Raw genomic sequence first — 22,466 nt, 5'->3', positions numbered from 1 at the left:
TGTCGGATTTATGCACAAGCTAAGTAACCACGCTGCTGAGACACCGCAGTCCGAGCATGCTGCTTCCTCACTCGCTGGGTGGTCAACCTCAGACAGAAGGGTGGTAGCACACATCACAGGAGGGAGATGAATGGTTCACTGGTAAGCCTCACCTTTAATGGGCGAGGCATAGCGGGCATGATTAACTGGTGGGGGCTGGTGCAGCCTCCCGCCCGCCGTCTGCTCCAGCTCTGTGGGACCCAGACTCTGTGGGACTCTGGGGAAGCATGGGCTCTGATGGGGGACTTGGAGGGGCTTGCCTGTCCAAGTCATGGGGTCACCCCCCACACCCATGGCTGGGATAAAAGGTGGAACTAAGGGCTCATTAGCATTAGATCTCCCTGGTTTGCTATAGTGCCCCCTGTCTGTCAATAAGGGAAGGACGGGACAGCTGGACACAGACACAAATGGGCATTAGGGGTTCTTCTTTCCATAGGAACTGGATGCCTAACATTTCCCCTAAGGACTATCTGGTAACCCAGTGGTTACTAATACACTCTTCCAAGGCTCGAAGCCTCCCGCCTATTACTGGGACAACTGCCATGCAGCTGCCTGGATAAGTCCATCGTTGAATGAAACCCGGACTGCAACAAGCTTGCAGTGAGCTGAGGCAAGACTTTATTTCCTTTGTTTCTAAAAACCTCATGACCTCCCCCTCTCCCTCCACCAGACACAGCAGCCGAGAGCTGAAGGCCGAGTGCTTTTGCCCATTTGCTCCTACTGCCCCTTGCCAGCGACAAAATATACAGACGAGCCAGCAATGCAGATTCTTAAAAGGGGCTTTTCTCCATTTTATTTTGCTGGAATAAAAATCCTTCACAGTCAGATATCAATATAGCAAGATAGCTAGAGATACGTATACATATAGATCTTTACACATATATATATATACACACCTATCTCTATATGGACATTATATATATATATATATGTACACAGTAGAAAATCTAAAAGGCAGTGACTCTTCACAACGTTATAACCTGATGGAGATGTACAATAGACTAGTCACTGATTGTGAAATGTGCTAGAAGGGTAACAATAGTTTTCCTAAATGGATGCATTTTTGCTGTACAAAAAGTCCATTTAAAAAAAAATTCTTTTCCTTAAACACATTTACCAGAGGCACAGTTAACACAACAGTGTCGGAATGCGGACAGAAGCCACACGGAGGTTTTGTTTTCATTCATACGTATTCTTTTTAAAGTGTTTGTTTTTGTGGGTGTTCTTTCAAAGTCTCGCTAGGCGGAGAGAGAGACTCATCAAGGGTCCATGTGGCACACACGGGAACAGTTTACCTTCTGGTCTGAATTCACAGTAAGAGCAGAAAGCGAGGGGGCGGGGAAGGTTCAGAAACAAAACACACAAGGACAGGACTTACATTTGCACACAGGCCATCCCCAATGTGGCCTGCAGGTCTATGTGGACTCCAGCCAAAATCCTGAAGCTAACGCAACCCCTACCACCGGCAGGGCCAGGCAGCAACCTGTTCACCTGCAGGATTTTTATTGCTGGTAAACTCAGACAGCACGCTAGGCTAAATGCTTAGCTGGCCTATGCAGGCACCTCTCCACTGAACAGAGTGACCTCAAGGCCTGCCAGCAGCAGAGGGTCTGGCTCATTGCTCCTGTCAAGGAACAGAGACAAGATGGAGACGAGCAAAGAAGCCATGGCGATTTAGTTTTGATTTTTAAAACCCAGTGTAAATTTAAAGGCAGGTTGGATAAATTCCTGGGTCTCGTGTGCTTGGTGCCTCCAGTTCAGCTTCTAGAAGAGAAAATGTCCAACTGGGAGAAGATCTGAGCCAATGCAAATAAAAACGCCTTTCAAAGGATCTAGCTCAGAACCTGATTTCATCGTTACACGGTAAAAAACTGCTTAGGCATTTGGTTTGCGCAGCACGCTAGCTGGGTGCGGCATTTTGCACCAGTGGGGCAGATTTGCCATGTGGTTTTATCCCTCCGGTCATCTGAAAGGAGCCAAGGGGCCATGCCAATAGACTAGAGAAATACAGTGTGCTCCTAAGGAATGGGCCCAGAATGATACACTGGCTCCAACCTGCCCAAACCTGGATTATGACCCAGTTTGGATCCCAGTCCAAAATCCCAGTCTCTGTTTGGATCTGAATGTAGCAAAGTACGGCTGGGAAAGTACAGACACGATGATTGTCATAGGGATCAAACCGGTACCTTGTGCCGTAAACACAAGCCCTACCACCTGAGTGAAAGGACTCCTCCTTCTGTCCAGAAGTAGAAAGCTGTTATAGTTGCAAGGGCCAGCCACTAGAGGGAGACATGTTCACATATACAGGGGAAGGGGCCTGATTCACAGCTAAAGTGGGAAAGATTCCCATGTACTCGGATGGCGTTTGACTCGGCCTTGGACCAATGTATTACACAAACTCTGGGGAAGCGACAATCTTGAGTCAGGCTAGGTCGCTTGGGCCATCCCTCGTCTTAATGTCATAGCCCTGACGCCAGCGGAAGAAAGTTGTGGCTTCTTATACACAGTGCCTGCAGGGAGGGGCATTTGAAGAAAGGCCTCAAACAGAACGGATGGCTCTGCCTGGCAGTATTGGCAGCCGGGAACAGCTACAGTTACATCTTGTGAGAAAATTAAATATTTTTGTAAGGGAAAGCCAAGAGTGTTCCATTCCAATCCAGAAAAGTATGGGCCTTTCTCAATGGGGCCTTGCCTGTCGCTAGTGCACACTATACATTCAATTATCTCTTCTGCGAAGTCAAGGATTTATGGTATCTAAAAGGGTGTCATAAGGAGGAGGGAGAAAACTTGTTCATCTTGGCCTCTGAGGATAGAACAAGAAGCAATGGGCTTAAACTGCAGCAAGGGGGGTTTAGGTTGGACATGAGGAAAAAGTTCCTAACTGTCAGGGTGGTCAAACACTGGAATAAATTGCCCAGGGAGGTTGTGGAATCTCCATCTGTGGAGATATTGAAGAGTAGGTTAGATAAATGTCTATCAGGGATGGTCTAGACAGTATTTGGTCCTGCTGTGAGGGCAGGGGACTGGACTCGATGACCTCTCGAGGTGCCTACCAGTCCTAGTATTCTATGATTCTATGGTCTAAAGCCGTGGTGTTCAACACGGTAGCCACATGTGGCTATTTGGCTGGTTGAGTGTGGCTAGTTGGCTTGAACAATGTGGCTAATTGGCTGGTTATTGTGGCTAGTTCGCCATAGCAGTAGCCACCGTAGGGGCAACTGCTTCACAATTGGTTGGGCACCACGGATCTAAATGAACAGACTCCCCTACCAATTTAAGCCACATCCCCAAATGGCTCCGATAAACCCATGTGTGTCTGGAGCCCTGTATTCCACGTGGCAGGCTAAGAGGCCTTTGTGAACAAGCTGGCCTTTGCTAACAGCTCCCATGCGGCAGTGGCCGAGATGGTCATGGTTTCCCGCGTCTGCTCAGACCAAGAGTGATGTGTGGGACCTGCGAGGGGGCGGGACAACACCTGGGGGGAGGTGTTGAGTCTGGACGGTGGCATGCTGCCCAGTCTGAAATGGATTTCTAGCACAGCGCAGCTGGCTGCAGGGGTAACGCTCTTTGAGTGCCCAGCTAATGGGGCAACACGCCACATGACAATGGTGATTGCTAGGCGAACGTAGGCACAGCAGGAGAATGAGCTGACTTGGGAGCCAGCCTGGAGCATGCTCTTGGTTAGCACAAGTTGTTCCAAGAAATACCCGTGCCCCCTGGACAGGGAAATCATGGGGAGCAGTAACTGCTGGAAAACAGGTGTCCAATGCAGCTCTCAAAGAGGCAATGCTGAATTGGCTGGTAGCGAGCAGAGACCAAGCTCTGTCTAAAGGCAGATGGGAATGACAAGGGTAGATCCTGCTAATCAGTGCACGGCAAAGGAACTGAGTCCTAACAGAAGCGCTTCCTAAGAAAAGATGGCGAGAGTCCCTTAGCAGGAGATGATCCCGGCCTTCCTGCTATCCTCTGTATACCAGGCACCGAGACGCGCCCGGCCACAGGCTGACTCTGGCTGACTTGCCAAGCTGGTCACTAGACGTTCCAAAAGGAAGGGAAATGGAGCTCTGGGGTGACAGTTCTCAGGGGCACTTGCATGGTCCCAGGCAAGATGTGGAGGCAGCTTTCGTGGTGTTTGGAGAAGGGCCCTGGGGCAATTGTCCTGGAAGGGCAGAAGTGGCCAGGTGTGTGCTATGTCTGAGGCCACAGGGCTAAAACCAGGAGAATTCTTAGCACTGGATCACATCTGGGCCAACCAGGTCTTCACTGTTGTCTCAACGCTGCATATTACGGCGGTTGAAACCAGCGCCAGAAGCTCAGTTCCTAACTGGGTGAGCCTAATGGCCTATCACAGGGGTGGGCAAGAGGCTGCCAGCGGGCCAAATCCAGCCCACCAAGCCACTGGATCCAGCCCACGGCCGCCTTGCCAGAACCCTTACGCAGAGAGCAACTCGCTCATTAAACAGTGGACTGCACGGGAGGGGGGAGGGAGACTGCACGCTGCTCCTGGTCCCCAGCAAAATCTCTCAGCTCCCATTGGTCAGTAGGAGCTGAGAAATTTTGCTGAGGCTAGGGTCGGTGTGAAGCCTTCTCCCTCCCCCTCTTATGCCCCAGGTGGAGCAGCTAGCCGACTGAGACTTCAGCAGGGAGCCTGCCTCAGGTTCCGGCAGGGCTGCTGGCTGGGAGCCACCTAGGTGAGTGCCTCCCAGCCAGAACCTGCGTCTGGCATCCCACCCCCTCTCTCCCCTCTGACTACCTGCCCCGGCCACCACCCGAACCCTCTGTACCCCCTTTCCTCCTCCTCCTAGGTTACATCGGTCTCCCAGACCCTGCACACTCTCATACACCTCTCCCCCAGGCCAGAATCCTCTCCGGCACCCATATCTCCTCCCTGATCCTGCATCCCATTCCCCTGTCCCTGGACACCACCAAAACCCTCTGCATCCCCTTCTTCCAGGTCACAACTCCCTCCCAGACCCTGCACCCCCTGCTAGAGCCCCTCCCCCAGGCCAGAATCCTCTCCTGCACCCAAACCCCTCCTGAACCCTGCACCCCAAGCCTCTGCCCTAGATCACAACCCCCTCCTTCACCCAAACTCCCTCTCAGACCCAAGTCCCCTACCCCAAGCTCTCTTCTGCATCCAACCTCCGTCCCAGACCCCACACCGCCCCCATGGAAGTGTGACCCTTGACCACTTGTCAATACCTTGGAGTGCCCTCCCGCCATTAAAAATTATTGCCCACCCCTGGCCTATCACCGCCAGGTGTGAACAGCCTAGGTCCTATAATGCAAGTAAGCAGTTCCAGTTCCACCCAGCAGTGGGCAGTCGTTCACACACATTAGCCTGATCCCTACAGAATGCACTAACATGCCTCTTCTGCCAACCCTACGGCCTTCAGCCCCGCCTTGGCCAGTGAGACATCACTACCTCCAGGAAGTTTATTCTTTGCTGGGGACACTCAATACGGTCTCTCCTTTGGCACCAGGGGGCAGGGAAAGGCTGGTCTCTGGTTTCCCACCGCTCATTCAAAAAAAGGTCTGTCTAAGGCAGCACTTTATTTGTCCAGCCCCTTTCAGCTGGAGCTCTCAAAGCATGGTACAAACAGCAAACAATTACCACCCTCCTGAGGCAGAGAGGGATTATCCCCATTCTTCAGCTGGGCAAAATGAGGCACAGAGCCATGACGAAGCTTGGCCAGGATCACCCAGCAAATCCAGACCTCCTTCCTGCCAGTCTGAATCGCTAAGCACGCCACTGTGCTTCCTCGGGCGGATGAGAAGAACTAGTCAGCACAGAGCTGCCCAAAGGGGAAACCTATGAGTCTCATTTCTCTGCACGCTGCAGTGTCTCTAGGAGCCCTCGCTCCTGAGCTAAGATGGGCTGAGTCTATGCAGATGTGCCCAGCAGGGGTTGTGAATGAAAGCGTCTGACTTTAGGTTTTCTCACTCCTGAAATCTTTTATTCCCTGAATAACCTGGGTATTACGTTGCTCTCAGGTACAGGCTTCAGAGAGAGACAGTGACACAGAACCTCGACCTGCCACCAGCTCTTAGCCTATGATCAACAGCGTGGTTGATGTTCCCAAGTCTCCTACTGAAGTCCATAGGTGTTAATTGCGACCTTTCATTTAGTGTAGTGCAGTTCTATAGCTACGATATGGGTGTGCAGGCGAAGTTTCATGACCCCTCTTTTACAGCTGGGGAAACTGAGGCAGGGAGCGGAAAAGACGCCCACATCTGCACTAGAAATGGGAAAAGAACAGAGATCTCTCCGCTCCCTCTCTCCCTGCGTAGAGGTTGTTGCGATCAATGCTTATTTCCTTAATAGATTCGGAGTCCTTTCCCAGTGCGCAGATAGTCCTCTGCAAGGCCACGAAGGAAACAGCCCCAAACCTGTAATTCAAACACCCTCACGAGGCCTTTGGTCATGATGGCCCAGGGGATCACCCTCTCAAACAAGCTATAAAGTGCCACCAGCAGAAGGAAATCCTGGAGCAAACTGGTTCACGACCGTTGTAGCCAGGGTCAAGAGAGCTGCAGCAGGGTTCTATCGTGGGTTTCCTAAGAGACTGTCCCTCTCTGGGCATGTCTTCCGAACATCCAAGTCTCAGAAGAAGAATGGAGGACGATTTGTGGCCTTGTCTAGCTGGGCTTTGTGGGAGGCCCATGCTATAGCACCAACAGGATGCTAACATCCCAGGTTCTCCACAGGACTATCGGTGGGCAGGAAGAACGCAAGGACAAACCAGAAAGCAAGGCCCCGATCCAGGGAGATGGAGAACACCCCCTCCTATTCCTATTGGAGTCAGTAGGGTAGTGAGGATGTGGAATATCTCATAGGATCAGGCCGGCAGGCCTGAAATTTGTTCTTGGAAAGAACTTCTGCTCTTACTGCCAATCCCAGGCGCCCACATAGACGTCACAGAGGTTTCTTCCTTGTTTTGTTTAATAATCATATATACAGAACTAGACCGTTATTTACATCCAAGTACACTTGTCTCTGTATAACTTAGCAGCATATAATATACGATTCGGTTCCTATTTCTGTTAATAAGCACTTCACACACAGAAAACCGTCAGTGATTTTCCTAGTTTTATGCTAGCAACGCTATCGTTTGCGCGTCTGTTTGCAGCGACGTGGTGATCGCCAGTCAGGAGATTGGTGGAAGCTACGCAGTACGGGGCAATAGTTAGTCATATCAGCGTTTCTAATCTCTAACCCTTTCCCAGACGGCTGCAAGGCTATTACACACCAGCTGATCTGGCCATAAGCCAAAGCATCCCCGGTGTGACGTCTTAAAGCAATAGAAGCAAAATCATGGAAGGAAACCAAACACACACAGACAGAAAGGATCTGACGCTTCCCTGTCTTACGGGAGCGTAACTCGTTTGAGCCACATCTTCAGCTAATGGAAGGCCATGGGTCTGAGGCAATGAAATTAAGCTGGTGCCTACCAGCTAAAGATCTGCTCTGCTGGATTCAGTGGAGCTGTTCATGATCAAACCCTCTGCTTTGCAACTCTCTGGCAGCGTGCTGGAGCATTAGCTCCGTATTGACCCGGGAGGGAAAAGTGTCCCTGACTCACCAGCATAACTTCTCAGTGCACCTCGGGTGTTCGGTGCCGGTCTCAAGGAAAGACAGGCTTACCCCTGCTTAGCTCAAGACATCTGAATAGATCCCAAACCAAGCACGTGGCACATCTGCTAGAAGAACGGTTATGGCACATGCCCTCCCCCGTCCTTACGTGGCTCTGTGGTCCCTAAAATCGGCAGCATGACGAGTCCGTCGATCACTCGGGGAAAGGAAGGGAACGGAACTGTGCACTTCCTAGCATTTTGGCAAAACACCTGCCCACAGGATTCACGGGGAAAGTAACCTCAACCCGGGCCCCCAGCCACCTTCTGGTTGTGGCAACACCCGAGCGGGCGTCATGCACAAAGAGCAATTCGCAGCACAGCTGGCCTGCAAAAATGGTGACTTTGCTGACTTCTGCTTGTTCAAGTGTCTGGCTAATTTGCATAGAAAACAGAGCCCGTGAAGGAAGGAGCGTTCAAGGTTCAGCTTTTTCTCGGCCTCGCCTTTGCAATGACTGATTCCTGTCACAGCCTGAGTGTCATTTTAACACCCCCAGATCCTCAGCTGGTCTGGCTCATTCTACACTGATTTACTGTAGCGTAGGGGGTTCTGGCCCGAATTTTCTCACCCACCTGCCTCAATGGTGTGAATTGGACATTAAGGGAAGTCTTAAAACACTCCCCCTGCCTTTTTACTGCAGTGATGTTACAGTGCACTGAATGAATATGCACGCAGGGGACTTTCACTGCATGGATTGTTGGCCTCCCGACTCTGGGACACAATTAGGGTATGTCTACACAGCAACTAGACCACTGCGGCTGTGCCAGCCAACTCTGGCTCCAGGGACTTGGGCTGTGAGGCTGTTTCATTGCTATGTGGTCTCTTGGAACGCTCAGCAGGGTACCAGACCCCTTCCCTGGAATTCTACACAGCCTTGAAACAGTCCCGCAGCCTGAGCCAGCTGTGGGGTGTTCTTTGCTGGGCAGCACATACCCTTAAGGAGCTTTCAGGGAGCGTATTGCTGATCTGATTAGATCTCTCTCTAATTGGGAATGTTTCAAGCCTGCAGAACATGCACGCAAGGTCTGTTCTGTTCTGCATTGGTTAGGCACCAGTAGGAATCCCAGGGATGTACTGAGTGGGTGGAACGGGGCTGATGCTAACATCAGGGGGGTGAACATCCTCACAGGCTGACTGTTTGTTCCTTGAAACATCTGCTCTTTCAATCCTGAAAGATTACATATCAGGTGGGACCTGAGACCTGTGAAAACTGGTCTTTTTAGCCACTCAGCATGATTCCCTTCCCGCCAAGGATTGCAAAGCCCTTTGTGAACAGGAATCGGTTCATCCCTGCGAGGTAGGGAAGGATGCTTATCTTGGTTTAATTCCTGGGGAAACTGAGGCACAGCACGGTGACATGCCCACGGTCACCCAAACAGAAAATCAGATCCCTCGCCATCCCGTAACTCCTTATGACTGTTAACAGCGAGGGTTTCGGGCACTCAGCCCCTCCCATGGATTGATGGGGATCCGGGGCGCTCAGCCCTCAGAGTATGCGGGTGACCAGCTCCCTTCGAGTCAAGGGAGCTGTTTCGCTTTACGCCCACGGAGGGACAGGTCCAGCTAATTTACAAGAGAGAAAAATGGTGCCCAATCGTGCAGACACTTCATCGGCCTTTGCACACAAACGAGGCATGTGCAGCAGACCCACGTGCCTCAGCTATGCCTCCCACAGGCTAGTTGTGCAGCAACTCCCTCCAGTGTGTGTGAACAACTGGGTGTGCAAATTAGACACCCCGCAGTGCCCCAAACACAGGCCTATGGGATTGCTGCTGAAAGCCAGGCTGCAGCGCCCCAGGAATTGTCACGGCAGGCGCCGGGAAGGGAAACCACCGTCCCGGAATGGCCATGGGGCCAGGTGGAACAGCAGTAGAACGGGCAGGCGCTACCACTCCAATGTGCTCTTCGAGTCGGTAGGCTGCTCTGGGCACACAGCCGCAGCCCTCTGCACCCTTACGCACTTGTCACTGCCAGCTGTGGTGCTGGGCCGGGGGCGGATTAACAGTCGGCACCTGGAAACAGGAGCGGGGTTACACCACGGCACAATTGGCAACGGGCAGCAAAGCCAGCGCCTGTCGTAACTGGAATGCCACAAAGCACCCAGCTGAAGCTGGTGGTGGGGAGGAAGTGCCCCCTTGCGCACTGTCCTGGCGCTGGAGACAGAGAGGATGGTGGCTTAAGGTTGCGCCTCCTCACACCACTTCTCCCACTGACGCCAATCTCCCTCCTACCGCAAGTGCAACGGGGCTACCGCGAATACAGCCAGCGCCTGGCTCCTCTCTGCAAGGATGGGCTGTTGGACTCTCGCCACTGACTTCCAGAGAGCAGCCACTGATTTAGGGCCTCATCCAAAGTCCATCGAGTCAATGAGACTCTTCTCTGGGCTGTGCGTCAGGCCCACTCTGTCTATTCCGTGTGCTCACCCCATCTCCAAGAGCGGGGCCCACTCCCTGTCCTACACAGCCCATGCCAAGACTAGGACAACGCCTCTTGGCCCTCCATCAAAGACCATTTCGGGGGCAGCTGGCTTGGGCTCGTCCCCAGGACAGCCAGTTTCACGGGTATCTGTGTTCGTTTTTGCCACACTCCTGCAGTGTTTTCGTTGCCTCCCCCCGCACAAGAGAAGCCGTGGAGAAACCGAGGAGCCCTGTTTCCCAGGACCGGCTGTGCCAGGCCTTCCTGCAAGAAGCCTTCATTCGTACAGCATCAGCGACTGTTGTTATTCACCGGCGCCAGCTGTGGCCCAGGCTTGGTCACTCACCGCTGGTGCAAGCACAAAGGCCAAACCCAGCAGGAAAACAACTCCCTGAGAACTGGTCAGTTTCGCTTTCTCCCCCTGCCTGCTGGAACCTGAGATTTCCCCAAGACGGGCTACATCATGAGCCACCGTCTCATCGCTGGAGCTCAGCTCAGGGCAGTGTCTGGAAAATGAACAATTTCCCCAAGGCTGCGCCTGCCCTGTTCTGCCGTTCTCGGTCAATACGCACTCGGGCCTTAACTCTCCCTGAAGTCGCTGTGTAGGGGTTTGCGTCGCCGCTCATTCTACGCCCTCATTCCTTCTAGCTCTCCCTCCGGAATAAGGCATTGGGCCTCCTTCCTAGCTACACTGAATCTGCACTGCTTCAGATTGGTCCCACCTGAAAACCCCTTTACATAGAACCATAGAGCTGGGAGAGACCTCAGAAGGCCATCAAGTCCAGCCCCCTGCCCGAGGCAGGACCAATCCCAACTCAATCAACCCAGCCAGGGCTTTGTCAAGCCGGGACTTAAACACCTCTAGGGATGGAGACTCCACTACTTCCCTAGGGAACCCATTCCAGTGCTTCCCCACCCGCCTAGGGAAATAGTTTTTCCTAATATCCAACCTGGACCTCTCCCACCGCAACTTGAGACCATTGCTCCTTGTTCTGCCACCTGTCACTATTGAGAACAGCCTCTTTCCAGCCTCTTTGGAACCTCCCTTCAGGAAGTTGAAGGCTGGTAGCATCCTTAGTGCGATACAGAATCAGGCCCTTTTATGGCCTTGGACACAGGTGAGATTTGGCAATTATGCAACCACATCTGCAGGCAAAACTGGGCCCCTCGGATTTTCCTACAGCCCCAATTCAGCACAGTTCTTAAGCATTGGCTATATTCTTAAAAAGCAGCGCAGACCTTTGTTGACGTGTTGCTTACTATGTTATGGTCTGATCTCCTGCCTCATCTAGCCAGGCATGTTCACCCACACAGCAGAATCTGCAAACGTTTGTTTCCCGAGGCCCTTCTCTACCTAGACCACCTCCCAGGGAACAGCAGCAGGAGGAAATGCAACCCTGGCACCTTTCTTTTGGGAACGGGATGGTGTCACCCCCGGGCATCCCCCAAGCATTAATTTCTGATTTGGACAAACCCGCCAGGTGTTCTCGGAAGCTTAGTCAAAGTTATGTCCTCAGGGATCGCTCCGGAGGAACGGGAATGGCTGCCTCAGTTATTGGGGATCCCTTTGTTTGGGCCAGGCTAGAACTACAGGAAGAATAGTGGGGGTTGTTACAATTTGCCATATCCGCTCCGAGTCCTGGAGTGGAAGGGATGTGGAATGTAAAAATTACCAAGCAGAAGCACTGCATGTTTTTGGAAGCTTGAACACCTTGCTTGATTCCTTTTGGGCTTGGCTCCCTGTACTATAACGGGCTTATTCTAATTCCCTAGTGACAACCATGGACCTTGGCAATTGTTCCCAAAGCATTTGCTATAGAGACTTATCTGACTAGGTCAAAGCCTACTTTCACTGAAGTCTGTGGCAAACCTCCAACTGACTTCACTGGATGAGGCTGTAAGACGAGGAACATCAAGATGGGATACCGTGTAGCGCTGAACTGCATGGTTCTTCTGACCCCAAGACCTTTGCTCTATTAGCCAATGTGGCTAAAATGCCCTGAAACACCCTGTCGCTTTGCACTGTTCTGCTGCGTGCACTGGTAGGGGAAAGACATCCCCAACTCTCAGAGGCAAGGGGAGTTGGTCACGGTGGCGGGGGGTGTGGCAGCATGTATTGAAATAACAGTCACAGCAGATTCCAAAAGGGCCCCCGGTTCCCCCCCCCCCCAGCTGTACTAGGAGAAACAGATGTAACATCATCAGTAGTATAACAATGTACACCCACGGTTATTTTACCTACAGAGCACTGAGGAACAGAGTAAGGGCGTGGGGTTCGGAGCAGTCACCTCTGGTCAAAAGAGCATATTCTCCTTAGGAAGATCACTGGCTGGAGTAGGTAGTACATGCACAGTAATAAAAATGACTTTTATTCACTTGGTCCCTTGTTAGATCTCAGTGGACTCTATTCGCTCCAGCCTGGACGGAGTCCACGTTTTTTTCTCCTCGGAGTAAGACGGGCTGGTGGCCTTGGTGGACATGTCGTTCACTTTGTGCTCCAGCAGCTGGTTCTTCTGGTACATCTCCACGTAGTTCAGCTGCAGCTGCTTCTGGTATTTGATCACCTTCTCCTTCTCCTCCTGCCACGTGCGCCGCTCGTCCTCAAAGTCTATAATCTGCTGCTCCCGCTGCTGGCGCTCGAGCTTCAGCTCCGTCTGGAGCCGCTCCACCTCCTTCTTCAGGGCGTTCACGCTGTCCTCGTTCTGGCGCTGCATCTTGGCCTCATCGCTCTCGCAGGCCAAGGGGTCCCTTAGCTTCTCGCTGAGCTCGGCGCTGAAATGGCCATGGTGCCCCATGCTGGCCAGAGTCTGCTTCAAGTCAGAGACCTCCAGCTCACACTGGCTGAGTTTTTCCCTTAGCATCTGCACTTCGTTCATCTTCCTCTGCAGCTCATTCTCACAGAGCTCCAGGTTGACCGTCTTGGAGCTGTAGGAGTCTTTCAGGGTGATGATCTGTTCCTCCTTCTCTCTCAGGAAGTTCTTCCCTTCCTTGAGCTGGGTCCGCAGCCCCACGATCTCGTTCAGCTTTTGAGAGACGTCAGCCTGGGAATCCTTCAGCTGTTGCTTGAGCAGGGAGATCTCACCAGCTTTCTGGCATACCTGGAAGAGCAAGTGAGAGGTAGTCATGTGGGTGCCACATGGAAACCACCGCGTGTTGCCAGAGAGCCAAGTTCGCTTGGCGAGCCTGAGGCTGGTATTCCCCTCCCATACCATTGGCCTTATGTCTGGCCTTAAGCCACAGCAGAGGGAGCAGCAGCTGCTAATGCTGTACCTAGAAAGTATCAGAGGGGTCACCGTGTTAGTCTGAATCTGCAAAAGCGGCGAGGAGTCCTGTGGCACCTTATAGACCAACCGAAGTGTTGGAGCATAAGCTTTTGTGTGCAAAGACCCACTTCGTCAGATGCATGGTCTCTGCCCATGAAAGCTTATGCTCCAACACTTTGGTTAGTCTATAAGGTGCCACAGGACTCCTCGCCGCTTGTACTTAGAAAGGCGCTCAATTTATTCCTGTCCTGGAAGGAGACTAAATGACAGTGGGACAACGAATCTTTATACCAATATAACTGTGCCTGCTGCAAGGGGTCGGACCAGTATAACTCTATTGGGTAAAAAAATATTTACGCCCCTAACCAGGAGAGCTGTATGGGTACCGAGTCTGTATATAGACCACACCAAGCACGTAGAAAGCAACACAAGACCTGTATGTGTGCTCCGTGTGGCTGGCATGGAGGCTCATGAACATGCTGAGTGCAGGTGGAACGTTGAGGTTTTTAGCAGCAAGCCTCTAGAGATTGAACCTCCCAGATCTGAGACTCTCTGGTCTGGTAACATCCATGCAAGGCCATGGATGTTGCTGGACCTAAGAGCCCCAGAGGCGGGAGCAACGCAGGGGCTGGGGAGCCACGGCTGGGTCAGGTGGCATCTGGGGAGTCCCTGCCCTGGCCGGAGAACTCCCAGCGTTAGCGGGGCCAGGTGACCGGGGAGTCCCAGCCAGGTAACCCCTGGATGGAGCGGAGCTGTCAGCAGCCGGGCGGCCCCGTCCAGGAATCCCGGCAAACTTCCGATGGCAGCAGGACTGGCGGAGTCGGGCAGCCAGAATCCCCAGCGGCCATGGGGCCAGCCCTAACAGTGGAGTGGCTGGGGGGCATGGGCTGGGGAATCCCCGGCAACAGCAGGGCCAACCCAGCTGGGAACCCCGGGGAACATCCTGCTGCAGCATGGCTGGCAGCAGCCAAGCAGTCCCTGCCAGGAACCAGTGGGCAGTGGGAAGCCATGTCGTGCCGGTGTTAGGGGGGCCAGCGGCAGGATGGAACCCAAGGACAGGAGCCTGGGAGCACAGTAGCCAGGAGGGGAGGACTAACCTCCCCTGGTCTGGCAAACTCCCTGGTCCAGGACAGCTCAAGTCCTGAGGGTGCTGGACCAGGGAGGTCCAACTTGTAATACGCTCACGTGCAAACTGCAGTTTTCAGTGGCTTATAACTTAGTCAAGTCAGGGTGGCTTTGAGGGGTAAGTAAAGGGGAACTCTTTGACCCCAGAATTACCCCCCTCTTCTACATTGTTTTGATCTCACTCCAGTACATGGAGGTAACAGAGCTGTTCAAATAAAGCATTCGGGCTGGAGTTGACAGTTTTGGTTGGATGTATTCGTGGAAGTTTCATCATATGTCACATATTTCATTACAGTTAATGTTTAATTCCTGGAGACTCCAGGACAAATGCTGGAGGGTTGACGACCCTAATAAGGACAAACATGTTAACACTGGCAAAATTACTTCCTTTTGGTTAACTTTGTTCTTGGAAACGCTGAGAATGGAAAATGGAATGGAAGCCTAAACGAGAGAAATCTCTAATACATAAAAACATAGCATTTGAGCTGTGAATTCAAGGGCTTGCCTAAACACAGATGTTCCACCAGTGTAATTTCAATTGGTTTATAAACTGGTTTACTTAAAGTGGTACAAACCCCAATGTGGACACATATCAGTTGAAGTCTGACTTACTGCTGCTTGGCTGCCAGCTATCAGCAGCTGACCCTATACGAACTAGGTTTAAACCAAATGAAGAGGGCACATGTACAAAGTTGTGCTGGTTTAACTAAAACCAATTTAAAAAGAAGTCACAGCTTCTGTTAACCCAGAGGAACTTGGAGCATGGACGAAGCCTCAGCTGTGGCTATGTCTAGACTTCAAGTCTCTTTCGAAGGAGGCTTTTTTGAAAGATACTTTAGAAAAAGAGCCTCTAGACTATGACCAGTACTTGTGAAAAAGCAAGCCGATTTTTCGAAAGAGAGCACCCAGGCAGTCTGGATGCTCTCTTTCGAAAAAGCACAGTTTGCATTACATAATGCCTTTTTTTGAAAGCGCACTTTCGAAAAAAGGCGTTCTTCCTCGTAAAACGAAGTTTTCCGCGGCCGAAAAAAACCTGCCGCGTTCTTTCAATTTATTTTTGAAAGAATGCAGCAGCAGTCTAGACACAGGGGAAGTTTTTTTTTTCGAAAAAAGGCTTCTTTTAAAAAAAATCCCAACCCTGTAGTCTAGACACACCCTGTGTTCCCACAGGCCAAAAAACCTCCAAATCGTGATGTAACAAGGATTATAATCCTAGATTCCTAGAACTGGAAGGGACCTTGAGAGGTCATAATGTCCAGTCCCCCACACCAGTTACAGATGATGATTGTGCCCTCCCTGTCTCTCTGCCACCAATGGGAATAAGGTAAAAAACGTTGACAAGAGATAAAAGGCAAATGACCACAATGGGAACCCCCTTCCCTTTTCTCACCTGCTGCTACAATCAGAGGACCTCAGTCAAAATGCTGTATGAACATTGGCTCAGAACATCTGTAGGGTGTTATCATAGCATTGGGGAAAATAAGATGCAGAGAACGGTTCTATGACTTGTCAGCAGGAAGGCTGGGGAGACAGCCCGTGAGGTCAGAATTCTGCTGTTCTGCTGTGGCCACAAGCCAGCGGTTCTACAAATCTTGGGTGTTTAGCAATTATTTATTCCTGCCCAGCTTGCAAACATCCTTGAGCAGGGTGTTCTTTAGTCCATTCTACAGGGAGGGTTTTATCTGAATGTTTGGTCTCGTCATTGTAATCCACTAAGTCTAGGTTTACAGTAGACCAGGCAGGTCAGCTTGAGATATGCCATTCACCTACACAAAATGCGTAGCTGGATTTGGCTTATCTTAAACCGAGCCGCCGCAGCGCCTACTCTGCGGGAGGCCGACAGGAGCACACGCTCCCATTGGTTTCCCGTACTCCTCGCAGAATGAGGAGTACAGGATGCCGGTGGGGTTGCCCTCAGCGTTTGATTTGGGGGTCTACACTAGACTTGCTTAACCGAACGTTAGAAGATCGACCTCTGAAGGGACGATCTTCTCCGTAGTGTAGATGAACCCTAAAAGTTTTACTGCTAGGCCTTGGATGTGACTAAGCACTTGTTCACGTGTTTGGCTGTATGCGTGTGAGAAGCCCCACTGAAATTAGCATTCTAGTGCTTTGCTGGATGGGAATCTCCGTTAGCATGGACTAATTCATTCATCCCCCAGACACTGATGTAAGTCTAGTGCAATGCCATGAATGTTTGCTGGGCCCTTACCTCCCACTTAGTTTCTTCAATCTTGGGAAGAAACTCGGCCTGTTCTTTCTTGAAAGTCACAAATTTTTTCTCCAGCTCTTCTCGCTGCTGGAGAAGTTGCCCCACGTCATCCTGGAGCTTTTTTTTCTCTTGCTGGAGCTTGAAGATCTGGAGCTGCAAAGCCTGTTGAGCCCTCTGGGCCTTCTTGGAGACCTGCTGCAGCTTATTTGCATAATTTTGCCTGAGGTCCTCCATTTCATGCTCCCAGATCTTTTGCTTCTCCTCAAACACTTGGAAGATGGCAGCCTCGCTTTTGTCCAGGTTTCTTCTCATCTGGAGGACCTCCTGCTCCTTCTCCCACAACCGGTCTTCCAGGTCCTGGATAACGTCGTCTGTTGAGGGCGAATGGAAAGGCATTGTTTCGTTCAGATGGTTGAGCCTACTGAAAGAGGAAGTACTCTTGCTTGAAGACCGTCCACTGTCTGAGGTAGATATTCCATTGTATCCCACTATGTTCTTATCTACATACGTTGTGCCAATACGGTTTATGTGACTCGTTGAAGCACTCATTGGGCCAACGTGCTGACTGTAGCCCGTCCCATAAGTGGGCAAGCTCGTCAAAGAGTTACGGCCAGAATCGGAAAGACCTCCCACTTGGTTTGTAGTCCTATTAAGGCTGGTCTTCTCCGCTCCGCTTTTGACTGCGGAGGGGCTATTGCTGTTGGTGTGATTCAGGCTCTTTCTGTTCTCTGTTATCCCGTTGTTCTGTGGCGGGCAGAGATTCTGCATGGAATGGAAGTTTTTAGGAACTACCGGTTTAAAGGCTGACGGTCTAACTAAGGGCTCATTGCTCTGCAAAAGAAAAAGGAATGATGCATCAAAAGCAGCCAGGAAGCTTTGTAACAATACACAACAGAGCAAGGGTTCGAACCAGAGATCGGGTAAATCGCAGTAATTCTATAGGTGTCATTAGAGTTAACGGAAGTAGGCTGACTTATCCCAGAATCAGGCCTCATGGTTTTCTACTGCTCAATTTTAAAAGCCACTGTAGATTTTTTTTTTGGATTAAGGATGTTAAATTGTGTTTAATCAGATAATTGAGCAGTCGGTGGAATTTCCATCGACTACTTGATTAGTCTATACAGGGGGGAAACTGCAGAGCCACAGTGGGGTTAGCTCCCAGCCCTGGGAGCTAACCCCGCTGCAGCTCTGCCTTTTAAATGTAGTAAGAGCTGGGTGCAAGCCAGGACAGCTGAGTACCTGCTTGTGTCTGGTCCCCTGCTGCACCTCTGCCTCCCCTGCCCCTGTGGAGAGTGCACTGGGGGAAACCAGATTTTAAGCCAGCTCCCCCCAGCTCCGGCTCCTACTCCCCCCCCTTGCTGCCTCTGACAGAGGCAGCAAGAGGGGGTGAGAAATGACTAGTCGAATAGTGACTCGATTACCAATAAGCCTACGCTTATTGGGTAGTCGACTACTCAACTAGTCGCTTACATCCCTATTATGGATTTCATGTATGAAGGACCTCGGGAATAACGCTCAAAGTTAAATACATAAATGCTCAAAGTTCCCCACTCCACCTCTCCATCTCTTTTCTTCTGTGAATGAAGTGAATCAGGGTTTGTTCTGAAATCCCATCTTCATCCTTCGGGCCCTACCAAATTCACAGTCCCTTTTGGTGCATTTCATGTAAGATTTTTAAAACTCATACATTGTGTGATTTTAGCTACTTACATAGGAAATGGCATGGTGCTGCCATTGTAGGGGTCCTGACCTGAAAAGGGTGTGTGTGTGTGTGTCTGTGGGTGGGGGTTGTAAGGTTATTGTAAGGGTGCGTGGTACTAGAGATGTGACAGAGTATACATTTAAATGGTTAAGCATTGAGCCAGGCTTTTAAGCAGGATCCCTGTGCGTACCAGTTCCTGATCTGATAGCAGCGGCTCCCTGCAAGCACCAGCCTCCAACTGCTACCCCACTCCACGCTGCTGCCTCTCCCACCTGCATGTAAACATGTAACCACAGGAAATGTCAATGGTTACACGTTTACCAAAAAACCAAAACACTTTTTAACCTCCCTATGTGGCACTGCCACCCTCCCTTCTGCACTGCTGCTGGCAGCGCTGCCGTCAGAGCTGGGCAGCTGAAAAGCGGAAGCTGCTGGCCAGGATCCCAGCTCTGAAGGCAGAGCGGTTGCCCACGGCAATGCAGAAGTCAGGATGGTATGGTCTGGTGTGGTCTCACACCATGCTGTGCCATCAGAGCTGGGCCTCAGTCAGCAGCCACCACTCTCTGGCTACCCAGCTCTGAAAGCAGCGCAGAAGTAAGGGTGGCAATACCACGACCCTTTCCCCCCCCGGCCCTTTAAAATCACCTTGTGAACCGCCTGCAACTCCCTTTTGGGTCAGGACCCCCAATTTGAGAAATGCTGTTTTCCTCTGTGCAGTCTGTACAGCACAGAGTAGAAACACACAAAAGAGCAGATTTCACAGAGGGGAGATCTGATTTCATGCTCTGTGTGATGTGTTTGTCATGGCTGTGAATCGTGTGGGGCTCTAATCGCCCTTTTACACTCTGTTCCAATGATCATTGTTTTCTTCTCCGTAATAGAAAAAGGTGTAACCCTCCCCGGGCTTGGAGCTGTCTGACAGCCCAGACAGAATTGGCTCTTTGTTCAACATTATCTTCAGGCTCCATGGGGCAACGTGTTGCATCAGACTAGGTTTTGAAAGACTTTTCTTTGTCAATCAGGCCATGTGTGTAAAAGGAATAGACTCCCTTTGCTTGAAAACTAAACTCAGCCCTTGAACCTGTATGGAATGAACATTAGTGATGGCAATTATCTGCTCTGATAAGGTCCAGCCAGTCCAAAGCTCAGTGAAATGACTGGGAATATTTCAACTGACTTCAATACACTTTGGACTGGAGCCACACAGAGCCTTTCCCTGGAGGATCTTAAAGTACCTCCAACTGCAGTTCAGCACAGCAAGATGAAGGAACATGTCCAGGGTTTCACACCCAGGTCCGGCTCAGGAAAGTCCAGCTTTCCTGTTCCACTACCCATCTCTCTTTGCAGGGAAACTTACCCTGCACAGTCTCCTGAGTGCCCAAATCCCTTTGGAAAATCATATTTTGGCTCCTAACTCACCGAGAGGCTGCAACGCTGAGAACACCTAAATTCCTTTCAAAATCTGGGTCTCACCATGATGTGGGCAGCCTAGCAGTCATTAGCAATCCCATGATATCCCAGCAGGTAGAGTTTTAGGCTGCTCAGTAGGGATGTTAGGGTACGTCTAAACTACATGGCTCCGTCGACGGAGCCATGTAGATTTGTTGTTTTGGCAAAGGGAAATGAAGCGGCAATTTAAATAATCACCGCTTCATTTACATTTACATGGCTGCCGCACTGAGCCGACAAACAGCTGATCAGCTGTTTGTCCGCTCAGCGCGCTAGTCTGGACGCTCCCCTGCCGACACCAAAGGCCTTTGTCGGCAGCCCCGGTAAACCTCATCCCACGAGGAATAACGGGGCTGCCGACAAAGGGCTTTGATGTCGGCAGGGGAGCGTCCAGACTAGCGCGCTGAGCGGACAAACAGCTGATCAGCTGTTTGTCGTCTCAGCGCGGCAGCCATGTAAATTTAAATGAAGCGGCGATCATTTAAATCGCTGCTTCATTTCCCTTTGCCTATAACCCTAATCTACATGGCTCCGTCGACGGAGCCGTGTAGTTTAGACACAGGCTTAGTGGCTAGACGGCTAACTGTTTAACTGATAAGCGATTGCTTCTCGGTTAACAGACCTGGTTAGCCACAACTCCTCCTGCATGCTCTGCATTTTAAGTTCAGACCAGATGCAGCAGTGCGGAGTGGCAGCAGCCCCATCTGCGGCAGGCCTTAGGGAATTTGGGTCCCCCACGGACAGGGGCAGCAGCACAGAGTTGGCAGAGGGCTCCCCAGGAGTGGGGCTGCTGGCCCTATCTCCAAGGGGGGGAGCATTTTTGTAACCGTGTAACAGCTAAAAACTCTTGTGGCTACACATTACTAAAATAAATGATATCTAACCGCCTTACTGATCAGGCATCTGAGATACCGAGACCAGACCAAGACCTGTTCTGTTCCCTTTGCGACACTGACTTGCATCCCAGGAGTGACACTCTGGGCCCCACGGCACAACGGAACCTTACCTGGTCCAGTTTGCCAGAGACCGGCAAGATCTTTGGTGGGTTACTGGGTTCTCTGTACTGGGGAGGAGGTGGCAGGTTTTTCTCGTTGTTGGTGGCAACGTTCCCACAAATGTCTGTCTTCATCTTCTCGCTCTTGCGCAGGTCCCCGTTGATGTAGAGGGAGTTGGAGATCTTCTCCGACTTGTAGGTCTTCTCCTCCCCAGAGTAGCGGTTGGAGATCTCCCGTGTGGAATAGCCATTCCGTGAGCTATCCGCCTGCCTACCGCTGCTCTGAGTCCGGGTTCCCACGCTCTTCATCGCAAACTCTTGCTCATTGGCGACTCCACTGCCCACGCTTCCCATAGTGTTTTGGGAGGCAGTTTCAGAAGGCCTGGGGGCAAACGAGCGGAAGGTCTCCTGGCTCGGGTAGCTTGGGTCACTAAGAGCAGACAGGGTCTCTAACTTGGCCATGGCAACTCAGAGGTGAAGTCGAGGCACAAGTCAGTGGCACTGAAAGAGAGGAAAGGGAGAGCGTTACTGGACTGCCTTTATTTATGATCACCTCTTTGCCCCTGGGACTGTGTTAATTCCCATCGCATCTGAGACCCCGAGTCTCCTGCTGGAGACAATGGTTGGTGGATTTCACTTGCAGCAGATCCATTGTCTTGGCTCTTTCCTTAACTTGCCCCTGCCCACTTCTGTAAGTCTCTATGGGCAAGAGCGTGCAGTGAGCTCTGCTGTATAGCTCCCCAAATTCTGTCCACCCCCCTGCAGCAGAATTGCTTTGGTTCCTCAAAGGATCTTGGGGCTACGCTCTCCGGAGCTGGAGGAGCAGAACCTGTGCGATCTCAGGCATGTGTTGCAACACTGCCCAAAAGCATTCTGTTGAGAGCTGACAGCTAAGGTGACCCAGCTACCAAGTCGCTGCTGCAATACCTCTTGGGTCAAAATAACCTTCTACAGTCACTGGGGATGAAACATTCCTCCAGGGTGATCCAACCAGATCCATCACGGGGCCTGAGCAAAATTGTTTCTTACAATAAATTCTCCAGTAGGGTTCTAAATATCTCATGCGATGGCGCTCCTGCAACCTCCCTGGAGAGACTAAAGATAAGCTGTAGGAGGTTGTGGAATAAAAAACTTCCTCCTGCCCCGACAGTCGTCCTCAAATTTTCCTTTACAATTTTTTACTCTTTATCCCTAAACAATCTCCCTTTGATCACGCTAAACAAGTCCTGTCCCCGTGGGTTGTTTACCCTTCATAGGCTTGCAGATGCTTATCATGTTCCTCTTTGTCATTGCTGGAGTCAAGCTATTCCTGTTTAATTCTTTTCCTCTTTCCCCCAGCCTGGTAAACATTTGTGTGGCTTCCTTCTGAACACTCTCATTTTTATTAGCATAAAACGTAGCCAGAGTATTCTAGACGGGAGACACCAGTCCGATCCTCCACCCCCACAGGAGTTCATCTCTATCCTCTCTCCAATGCAGGCTTCTCGCCTGGCACAGCTTCATACTAAGGCTACGTCTAGACTGCAAGCTTCTTTTGGAAGAAGCTTTTCTGGAAGAGATCGTCTGGAAAAGCTTGTTTCGAAAGAGAGCATCCACACAGCAAAAGGGCAACGAAAAAGCAATGTGCTTTTTCG

The 22,466-nt window shown here is 51.1% G+C and overlaps 1 protein-coding gene across 7 annotated transcripts in view; it reads right to left on the bottom strand.

Moving 5' to 3' along the window:
* Positions 1–6,964: 6,964 nt before the first annotated feature.
* LZTS3 (leucine zipper tumor suppressor family member 3) overlaps positions 6,965–22,466 on the bottom strand; it is a 125,129-nt gene continuing 109,627 nt past the window's right edge. For all 7 annotated transcript variants that reach the window (XM_075931002.2, XM_075931005.2, XM_006139221.5 and 4 more), the window contains 3 exons: positions 20,845–21,333; positions 16,688–17,518; positions 6,965–13,185 (listed from right to left, as the gene is read on the bottom strand). In XM_075931002.2, coding sequence (XP_075787117.2) covers positions 12,475–13,185; positions 16,688–17,518; positions 20,845–21,294 — 1,992 coding nt within the window. In that variant the 5' untranslated portion in view covers positions 21,295–21,333 and the 3' untranslated portion in view covers positions 6,965–12,474. The remainder of the gene's footprint in view (positions 13,186–16,687; positions 17,519–20,844; positions 21,334–22,466) is intronic.

The sequence above is a fragment of the Pelodiscus sinensis genome, chromosome 4, assembly GCF_052426305.1.
Source record: "Pelodiscus sinensis isolate ZL-2025 chromosome 4, ASM5242630v1, whole genome shotgun sequence".
NCBI lineage: Eukaryota > Metazoa > Chordata > Testudines > Trionychidae > Pelodiscus > Pelodiscus sinensis.
The sequence above is the reverse complement of the archived record's forward strand: the minus strand, read 5'-3'. Positions and strand labels throughout refer to the sequence as shown.